General features: G+C 41.0%; 1 protein-coding gene across 1 annotated transcript in view; it reads right to left on the bottom strand.

Annotated features, from left to right (window-relative positions):
• Positions 1–8,108, bottom strand: part of LGALS9 (galectin 9) — a gene marked incomplete at its 5' end in the record, with an annotated part of 32,801 nt that extends 24,693 nt beyond the window's left edge. Inside the window, 2 exon segments of the mRNA XM_077482402.1 lie at positions 4,254–4,446; positions 8,020–8,108. Of these exon segments, the coding sequence (XP_077338528.1) occupies positions 4,254–4,446; positions 8,020–8,108 (282 nt within the window).
• Positions 8,109–10,930: the final 2,822 nt, after the last annotated feature.

Genomic DNA, 10,930 nt, shown 5'->3' on the forward strand with positions numbered 1-10,930 from the left:
AGCTCCTGTGTCCCGTGATGTACTCTCAAGAAAAGGATTTTACAGGTAAGCTGTATATAAAAATCCTATTTTTTTATTTACCGTATATACTCGAGTATAAGCCGAGATTTTCAGCCTCTTTTTTGAGGCTGAAAGTGCCCCCTCGGCTTATACTCGAGTCACCGCTGTCTGACTGCTCGATCAGCGTATCGAGCAGACAGACGGCGGACATTAAAATTCAAAAGCCGCGCCTCCTTCTCCGCCTCCGCCTGTGATAGGCGGAACACTGAATTTCCCAGCAGTCAGTGTTCCGCCTATCACGGACATCCGCTCATCCTCGTACTACGGACGAGGATGAGACGATGTCCGTGATAGGCGGAACACAGGCTGCTGGGAAATTGAGTGTTCCGCCTATCACAGGCGGAGGCGCGGCTTTTGAATTGTAGAATGGCCGCCGAGAAGAGCGGCGATCCTGGAGCGGCGATCCATCGGCACGACACGGGACGGAGGAGGCACGGGACGGAGGAGGCACGGGACGGAGGAGGCACTGGACGGAGGAGGCACGGGATGGAGGAGGCTCGGGACGGAGGAGGCTCGGGACGACGGCGGCTCGGGACGGAGGCTCGGGACACAGGTAGGCTGGACACACACACAAGGCTGCACGGACACACACACAGGGATGGATGGATGGATGGACACACACACACACACACACACACACACACACACACAGGGATGGATGGATGGATACACACACACACACACACACACACACAGGGATGGATGGATGGATGGATACACACACACACACACACACACACACAGGGATGGATGGATGGATGGATACACACACAGGGATGGATGGACGGACACACACACAGGGATGGATGGACGGACACACACACAGGGATGGACGGACACACAGGGATGGACAGCCATGTCTCACCCTCGGCTTATACGCGAGTCAATAAGTTTTCCAGTTTTTTGGGGGTAAATTGGGGGCCTCGGCTTATATTCGGGTCGGCCTATACTCGAGTATATACGGTATCTACTAGGTTCAAATCATCAAGTGGTTAACATTAATATTTGTCCTTATTAATATTTTAGGCATTTGTAAATGTATGATCTATTTGAATTGCACATTGGCTTTAGTTATGCTTTAGGGTTATACACTTTGTTACAACTTTAGACGTGGGTTCTATCTAACAAACATGTCAAATGAGATGAAATAAGTGTAAATGTGAAAGAGAGACAAATAATTCCACAGTAGCACACTAATTAATCTCCTAAATATTAAAATCAACATAAAAGGCCCATACATAATAAAAAGTGTCCGTGAAAAAATAGTGTGAAACGAAATCTGTTGATCCACCAAAATCCTTCACCAAAGAGATGTGTGCCATTTCCATGCCTTAAGAATAAAGCTCATCACACTATTTTTTCATCATTTTAGTTGGACTGTATTACCATATTGATTTGCATATGTTAGCATATATTTTTTGGATATGCTATAGTATATGGACACTTTTTATTATGTATAGGCCTTTTATGTTGATTTTAATATTTAGGAGATTTGTAGATTAATTAGTGCGCTACTGTGGAATTATTTGTCTCTTTTTGACATTGTTGTTTCCCAGTTTTCACCTCATTTGCATGTTTATTGAATTTTAAGTGGTAGCACAAACAGGTATTTTTCATTACCCAGATAGGAAGTAATTGTGCAGCAAGTTAGAAAATGACTTGCTAAGCTCTTGCTAGACTTGTCAGGCTTCACAAGTTTGATGCACAATTGCAGCAAGTCCGCATTGCATGACTCCAGATCAACTTTCTTTGCAAACATTCCGCAAGTTCTGGTTCAGTTATGTTGCATAATAGTTATCCCACCACAAGGGCCACTGTGGCTAAATTTTTATCACTGCTCCCTGCTGTGTGTAAGATTTTTCTTTAAATGGTGCTGGGGCAGCCATAGAATCACTTTGAGAGTGGTGTGCAGAGAGATGATTGGTAACTCTGAGCCCTGATATGGAGTTCAGGGAGGTAGACATCACGGAGTGACTAACCCAAATATCCCATTGGTGTAGCACAATTTGGAATGTTTTATTTTTCCATGTTTATATGCTGAGATTTAGCAGAAAATGCAAAAAATCCCTATGAAGGGGATCTCTCTATATACAGGGCAATTAATTCATCTCCCTGTATACAGGGAGATTACTTATCTATTAATTGGATCTCTTTACAACACAGTATAGTCATCTCTCTATATACAATGCATGACTCTTTATATACACCCCCTATATCTGGTTGTATTCTTCATTGGTGCTGTATTGCTAGGATTTGTAGTCCTGTTTGTGGTTTCTATTTCCACTTCTCGTTAAATACACACATTTTCTGCTAAATCTCAGCATATATACAAGGAAAAATAAAACATTCCAAATTGTGCTACCAAATGAGATATTCATGTTATTCACTCCTTTATTTCTACCTCCCTAAACTCCATATCAGATCTCATGGTTACCACTCACCTGCACATCACTCTCAAAGTGATTATATGCTGCCCCAGCACCAATTAAAGAAAAAACTTACAGCAGGGAGCAATGACAACAATTCAGCCACAATGGCCCCTGTGGTGCGATAACTATTACACAACATAACTGAACCAGAACTTGCAGAATGTTTGCAAAGAAAGTTGATCTGCAGTCATGCAATGTGGACTTGCTGCAGCACTTGCTATCTGGGATTGTGTCATAGAAACTAATAATTTTTGTATGATAGATGAATTATTTTATGCAATGACACAGGGATCATCATTATATATGATTGTTGGAGTGAATGTATTTCACATGCTTACAGTAAGGGATTAGGTTACTAGCAGTGGGTTCACTAGCACCAGATTGTGAGATTATAGATATGTACTGCTTGCTTCTTTTTTCTTGCCAAAAACTGAGACTAGCGGGGTTCTTGCTGTAGACTCACCACTGCAACTTCACTATTGCTAGAGACTTGCCTCACAAATTTGCAACAAATTAGAAATGTGTCAACTAGAACTTGTGCTTCAAGTGCTCTGCAAGTGTACAACTTGCCATGGAAGATGTGCAGCAAGTTGAGAAGACTAATGCCCTGTACACACAATACACACGACAACAAAACCGTGGATTTATTTCCGAAGGATGTTGGTTCAAACTTGTCTTGCATACACACGGTCACACAAATGTTGTTGGAAATTCCGAATATCAAGAACGTGGTGACGTACAAAACATATGACGAGAAAAATTAAGTTGAATAGCCAGTGCGGCTCTTCTGCTTGATTCCGAACATGCGTGGACTTTTGTGCGTCGGAATTGCGTACTAAAGCTCGGAATTTCATACAATAAGTGTTGTTGTCGTAAAATTTGAGAACATGCTCTCAAACATTTGTTGGCGGAAATTCCGACAACAAATGTTCTATGGAGCATACACATGGTCGGACTTTCCAACAACAAGCTCACATCCAACATTTGTTTTCGAAAAATCCTATCGTGTGTACAGGGTATTACGATTCAATACTGCCACAAATGTGGGGTAAGTTATCCTTGCTATTTGGGTAGCGCAGTGTGCCCACATATGTCATACTTACCTGCTCTGTGAAATGGTTTTGCCCAGAGCAGCCTGGATCCTCCTCTTCTTGGGTCTCTCTTCGGTGTTCCTGACCCCTCCCTCCTGTTGAGTGCCTTCACAGCCAGGAGCATGCTTTGGGGGCACTCGAGCCAAGTCACAGCTCCTTGTGTCCATTAAAACATGGAGCCGCTGCCCAGCCCTGCCCCGTTTCTCTCCTCATTGGCTGACTGATTTTGAGTGACAGCAGCCGGAGCCAATGGAGCCATGCAGCTGTCATAGCCAATGGGGAGGGGAGTCCTGGCCCGCCAAGTGTCTCGTGCAACATCGCTGGAGAGCTCAGGTAAGTATTAGAGGGGCTGCTGCACACAGAAGGCTTTTTTTTTATCTTAATGCATAGAAAACATTAAGATAAAAAACCTACTGACTTTACAATAACGTTATGGATTGTTACTATTTACATTGATATTATATTAATAGCAGGCCCATTCTCTGTGATAATATTATGGCTGTGACTATTTTGTGAAACTGACAGCTTACAAAGCAGCCTCTATTTACTTTGACATTTTTCCGGTTATACAAATGTACTCAACAGTTGGTTGTTGGATAATTTACCTTATATCTGTACCTGACTAAAAGTGTAAGTAACAAAAACACACATGTTCTTTATAATGAATACATACTTTGTAATCCTGTTGTGTAACCAGGATGCGGATCTCAAAGGGCTGTCCTCTGTGAAAAGGCAGCTCCCGTTTGTGTTCTTCCTTTCCCCAGTTTTGATGCTCCTTGGTATTGCAGACAACAAGGCCACCATCAAATCGAGGATTGAAATGGAAAGCAATGTCTTCATTTCCACATTGGAAATTTACAGCAAACCTGTACAATCATTAAAGAAATTATCATATGTTGGGGAAAATTTTCAGCAGGAATGCAAATACTTTTTAGACGCTAGTGCCATAAAAAAAATGTTTTTCATTCATAGGTGTGTGCTTGAGCTGAATAACATACACATGGATTACCCCATCCATGAGGGGACGCTGCTGTGCCCTTGTATTCTGCTGTCAGAATACACTGACTGGGGCTGCAGCTGGTGGGCTACAACATTTTTCCAACATTCCCATTCAAAAGAAGTCAATCATTAGATCGAATTCTGTTGAGTAGGAATAGCCATAGATGGATCAAAATTCGACCAGTCACTGTTGAAGACATGTGCAGAATGAAAAATTTAATTGAGTTACTCATTTTGTTTTGTTGCATTGGTAATGAAATTTGTTTAGTTTAGTTTAATTTAATTTATTAATTTTCAGCTGGTTACAAATTTTAAAGTATTGAGTTGAGAGTTGAGTTGCATCTTGATATAGCGCGGTCCATTACCCAGCAGGGTCCCCGACAGGCTTACAAACACATACACAAATACACATACTAGGGCCAATTTATAGACAGGATCTGATTAACCTACCAGCATGTCTTTAGAGGGTGAGAGGAAACCGGAGTACCCGGATGAAACCCACGCAGGCACAGGGAGAACATGCAAACTCCAGGCAGATGGTATCATGGTCGAGATTTGAATCAGCGTCCCTGTTGCTGCTAGGTGAGAGTGCTAACCACTACACCACTGTGCTGCTGTATTCAAATTGATCAGAATTTTATTGTGAAGAATAGCTGGGTCTATTCTATTCAAAATCTTATTTTACTTTTATACCTTACTGTATTTATTGCAATATGTTTCCATTTTGAATTCAAATACATTTTTTAATTCAAATTCATATTCAAATTTGGATAATTAATTTCATAATAATTTATTTTTGGATTAGTTGAAATTAATAACTGGTTGTGATTCGGAAATTCGTATACATCAAAATCTCTGAATAACGACAATTTCATCTGAAAATGTCTACTGCTGAACCAGCTGAATTTTGATATATCTACAGTATGGCCAGCTTAACTGCAAGGCCAAGAATGGATGTGGTAAAGAAAGCAGCAAGTAATGCAAAACATGTATGGAAAAAAATTAAAATAAATATACAGTGATAAAAACTAAACTAAAAAGTCCCAAAAGGTCAGAACCAATCACTGTATACTAAGGTGAGTTCAAGTGAGATAAAACATGGAAAGAGTCCACACTTGAAGAAGAATTGATATTCAGAAGTATGATGTAATGGACTTGACAGCACACAGAACACCGGGGATAGTGTGTCCTCCACCCAGGGTGAGGGGTAAATACTTTTACCAGATAAAGTGGACTCACATGCCAGTGACAGTCAGTCAATCATGCTAGAAATGCCAGAATCATGAAACTCTAATGATGAAACCTGAAACTCCCATGGATGAAGATGAGGCAGGAACTCAGATGGCGGTCAACAAAAATGCAAACAATGAAAGCCGAACACTCTCTTCAGAAGATATATGGAAAGAAAAAATGCCTCCATATGGTGTATATCAAAATGAATGGGTTTATTTCAAATACCAACATTGATCCATAAAAATTTATATAAAATAGTGATCACAAAGTAAAAGCAATGTGGGGAGCTGATAGAGCACAGCCCAGCAAAGTATTTAACCCTCACCCTAGGTGGAGGATGCAATACCCCCGGTGTTCTGTGTGCATATGCATTTTTGCTTATTGTTTATATAGCTGTAATGTTTTTCTGTGTTCTCATCCTCTGTAAAAAAAAAAAGGCACCAGATCCCCACCTCTGTAATTCAAAGGCTCTTATAATACCAGCACATTTTTATGTCTCCAGTTTTGGAGTGACTGAGTTATAACAAATGGTAGCTGGTTACATCATCAGATCATATTTCAGGAAGTGGCGTAAGTCACCAATCGTTTAACTGTCAGTCACCATGAGTAAAGCAATGAGGATATGTTGGAATCAGCAACCTAAAGTAAAGTGATTGAAGCAGAATTTTTATATACTGTAGCAACAAGTATCAATGTACTCTCAGATTATCAGTACTCAAGGGTTGTTTTAAAGAAGACTATATACAGAAAAATTAACTTTTTTCCTTTTTTTTTAAATCTCATAAGCTCCGTAAACATTGTACTATCATGAAACCAGCCAGGTAGATAGTTAGCATAGTTAGTACAATGACTCCTCCTTAACGGCCCTTCTGGGTTGAATGAAAAAAAAAAACTAGTAGTGTGCTCCTAAAAGCATTAATTTTTACTAAAGCTTTTGTTCATGTCAAATACATAGATTAGGTAGTCGTGTGAAAAGAGAATCAAACTGAAATGACTCTTTAGGGCCGTTCCCCACTTCTGCAATATCAGACATTGCATGTGATTTGCACCGCACTGTTGTGCAAATCACATGCGATGTCTGTGCGATGCAAATTCAGCCATACAGATTGTATGGCTGAATTCCCATCACATTCGGACCGAACTCATGCAGGACCCCACACGAGTTTGCACCGAGCCTTAGATAATCAGCCCATCAACCTTCAAAAGAAACTAACAATAGGAAAAGCATTAATTATTCCAAACTTGTGACCTTTGGGCTAGATTGCATGCCAAAGTCAATGGAACCATACCATGCATGTTGGTATGACAATTGTACGCCATTTTTTCTTCTAAATGGCACATCTGTTTTCCATGTCTAAAGTCCCATACACTATCAGATTTTCTGCAGATTTTTTCCTTCAGATTTACCAAAACCATATAAATATGAGGTCAAACCTTAGGCTTTTTAATTTGTATACAATCAGGCAGGCCCTTGCACTACATGGTTTTGGTAAATCTGAAGACAAAAATCAGCAGAAAATCTGATAGTGTGTATGGGGCTTCAATGGCAATTTTATTTTATTTGTAAGTTTATTTCCTCAGGGTTAACACTGCAAATTGTTGCTTACAGTATTGACACTTTTAATAATACCATGCAAAAAAAATGTCAGCTTTCTCAAGTATGATATATCCCAAAACAAAACTGGACACTACTCTTTAGTTAGTTCTCTTACGTATTAAATCTGGTTAGAGCAGACTTTGACTAAATTGGCTGCTTATTAAATGCCAAGGTAAATGGAGTATGCCTTAGCAATGGATTGGTTACTATTGACCATTTTATTATGTTTATCACAATGTGGCTAACCTGAAAGAATGTTTATGCTAGCCATGTAATGGTACAATTTTTCTGACCACTCTCGACATACCATGCAATTTTATAGAAAGCAAATAGTAAACTTTCCTTCGTGGAATGTTTTACATTCTCTGTAAAATCAACTTCATATATCAACTTCAATATTCCACTTATTAGTACCACATCCTTACTGCTTATGGGTATTGTAATTTAGCTTTGACCTTATATATTCTCCTAAAAAAGAAAAATGTATTCAGTTACAGCCTGTAAGTCCTTGTTTTTTCTGCAATCATCCGACAAGCCATCTACTCATTCTTCACCGTAGTAGGCCAAGCATTATTATAATGTTTGTCACCAGCCAGCATTACATACATACCTGTCACCTGATGGAAGGACAGAGCCACTGATTACCACTAAAGTCCCATCATTCAGGCCAGAGTGAAAATTCGTGTTGAATGGAACAGGCTAAAACAAAAAGATAACATTTTTGTATTATGATATATTGTATTCCAAACAAGTATATTTTTTATTTGCATCTTGAGACAACTTTACACCGTATTACCCTTTCAATTCTGAATAATTCATTATTTCATATTGTCTCTCAGCTGAAAAGTTCATCCTAGCATTTTAAATTGATCGTGTATTACATAGAAACAATATTTGAAAATGGTATTTCTTCTTTCTCCAATAGTGACATTGTAATTTGAATGGTTACTTTTGTGCAGTCTGAAGCACCATGCCTAAAATTTGATGAAAGGGCTAATCTAAAATGGAGCCCCGTGGATGCAATTCGTCAGCTCTTGGCGTTTTACATCTTGAATATAATCCAACAGCAATATCTGCCATGATTGTCAGTTGCTGGAAGTTCGGGGTATTTCCTCCTACATTTGTTTTCCAGCCATTCATGTTGCTTTCTCTGTAATATAAAATAATAATCCTGGCAGGCACGTGGGAACCCTTCATGTAGTCCACACAAGATGTGCAGAGCCAGGAGCTTGGTGTACAGATATCAGTAATACAGTCACAGAGAGCTACAAGAAAACATCTTAAAGTACAACTAAAGGCATTTTTTTTTAGTTTTGGATAGGGAGAGTAATTAGGTTATCTGTCAGTTTTTATCACCGTCTGTGCCCCCATTTGGGAGCTTCGCCCTCTCTATTTGTCCTGTTTACCATCATCATTGAAAGTGAAAGTAAAAGAAAATCCCAATTGTCGTATTGTCCCCAGAAAAGTAATAGAGAAATCTTCCAATGGGGACACCAGTTCTGGTGACCTGGGGGTCCGCAAAAAATTCCCTTCATTTGCAGGGATTTCCTCTCACTTCCTGTTTGGCTATGAGACAGGAAGTGAAGGGAAATCTACACAATGGGACAAAGATGGCGGAAAAAATCTGACAGGGGTTATAACCCTTCCTTGCTCTATCCAAAATGGAAAAAAAAAAAATTGAAGCCTATAGTTTTGTCATGTGCCCAGTATTGATGTCATGTCAGTTATTTCCTGTGCAGAAAACTGCATACACGTTGCAGATTCCTGTGCAGAGAAATCTGCATGTGATACCAGTGTTGTGGTGTGAATTAGATCAGATAGGTAACAATTGTTTTTTTTGTGCCCTTGCAGAACGCTTGCAGAAAAACTCAGGTCTCTGCACATGGTGTGAATGAGCCCTTAAGGTAAAAACCTCCTAGATAAAACATGGAAAAATCAACACCATGGCACAAAAAAATGTTTTGTACTGTTGGATGCCTAATCCTAAATTAAAGGGGTTGTAAAGTCAGGTGTTTTTTTTTATCCTAATGCATTCTATGCATTAAGATAAAAAACCTTCTGTGTGCAGCAGCCCTCCTCGGCCCCCCTAATACTCTCCCAAGCCCCAATTCTGTCCAGTGATGTCCACGAATGTCTCAGCCATCCAACACTCTCCCTCCTGACTGGCTGAGACACAGCAGCAGCAGCACCATTGGCTCCCGCTGCTGTCAAAGTCAGTTAACCAATCGGGAGAGAGAGGAGGTGGGGCCAAACTGCATCTCGGTGTCTGAATGGACACACGGAGCTGCAGCTCAGCTTGGGTGCCCCCATAGCAAGCTACTTGCTGTGGGGGCACTCAACAGGAGGGAGGGGCCAGGAGCACAGAAGAGGGACCAGAGAAGAGTAGGATCCGGGCAGCTCTGTGCAAATCCACTGCAACAGAGCAGGTAGGTTTAACGTGGTTATTTTTATAGAAAAAAAAATTGACTTTACAATCACTTTAAGTCTCCTAGGTTTAGACATTCACAGTTCCAGTTGATCTATGTTTTTATTTATTTAAAACATTAATATGTACACTGGTATTGATCCAAAGCAGTCCATTAAAGTAATTTACAGATATCAAAAGGGTTGTCTTATATATGTGGAAGACTTATTAGACATTCTAGATGTGGAAACATCCAATGTTTCTTCTAGCAGATATCCTTTTCATTACAACATTCCACCACAACCTCTGAGCAGTTGGGAACCTCTTGTTTCTTCCTATAGCTCAGAGTTGTGGTTTTGATAGCAACACACATTTAAACAATAATGCCACGTACACACAACTGGACTTTTTGACAACAAAGGTCCGATGGAACGAATCCGTCAGACAATTCGATCGTGTGTGGGTTTCATTGGAAGATGTTTTAAATCTTTCTGCCGGAACTCCGCCTGCCCCAGTTCCTAGCGGAAACCCGTTCGTGTGTATGCTGATCTGACTGACAAAATACGACGCAAGGGCAGCTACAGCATCTGCCCGCAAGAATGTTTCCAGCGCAATCCTATTGCGCTGGTTCTCGGCTGCAGAGTACTGTACATCTCAAACTCGCTGCAATAGGAAAAACACATTTTCCTATTGCAGGGAGCATGAGAGAGAGGCGACAATGTCCCTTAGCTCTGGTATGGATTTTAAAAGGTACCCCTACACAGAAAAAAATGGCGTGGGGGGTCCCCCCAGGGTCCATACCAGACCCCTATCCCAGCACGCAGCCTGGGCGGTCAGGAAAGGGGGTGGGGACGAGCGAGCGCCCCCTCCCAAACCGTACCAGGCCGCATGCCCTCAACATGGTTGGGGGGTGGGTGCTTTGGGTAAGGGGGGCGCCCCAAAGCATCTGGTCCCCATGTTGATGAGGACAAGGGCCTCTGCCCGATAACCCTGGCCGTTGGTTGTCGGGGTCTACGGATGGGGGGCTTATCGGAATCTCAGGGAGCCCCCAGATCCCGGCCCCCCCACCCTATGTGAATAACTATGGGGTACATCATACCCCTACACAAGAATCAGT

This window comes from Lithobates pipiens, unplaced genomic scaffold (assembly GCF_037356315.1).
Source record: "Lithobates pipiens isolate NorthernLeopardFrog02 unplaced genomic scaffold, aLitPip1_a1.2 Scaffold_16, whole genome shotgun sequence".
Lineage (NCBI taxonomy): Eukaryota > Metazoa > Chordata > Amphibia > Anura > Ranidae > Lithobates > Lithobates pipiens.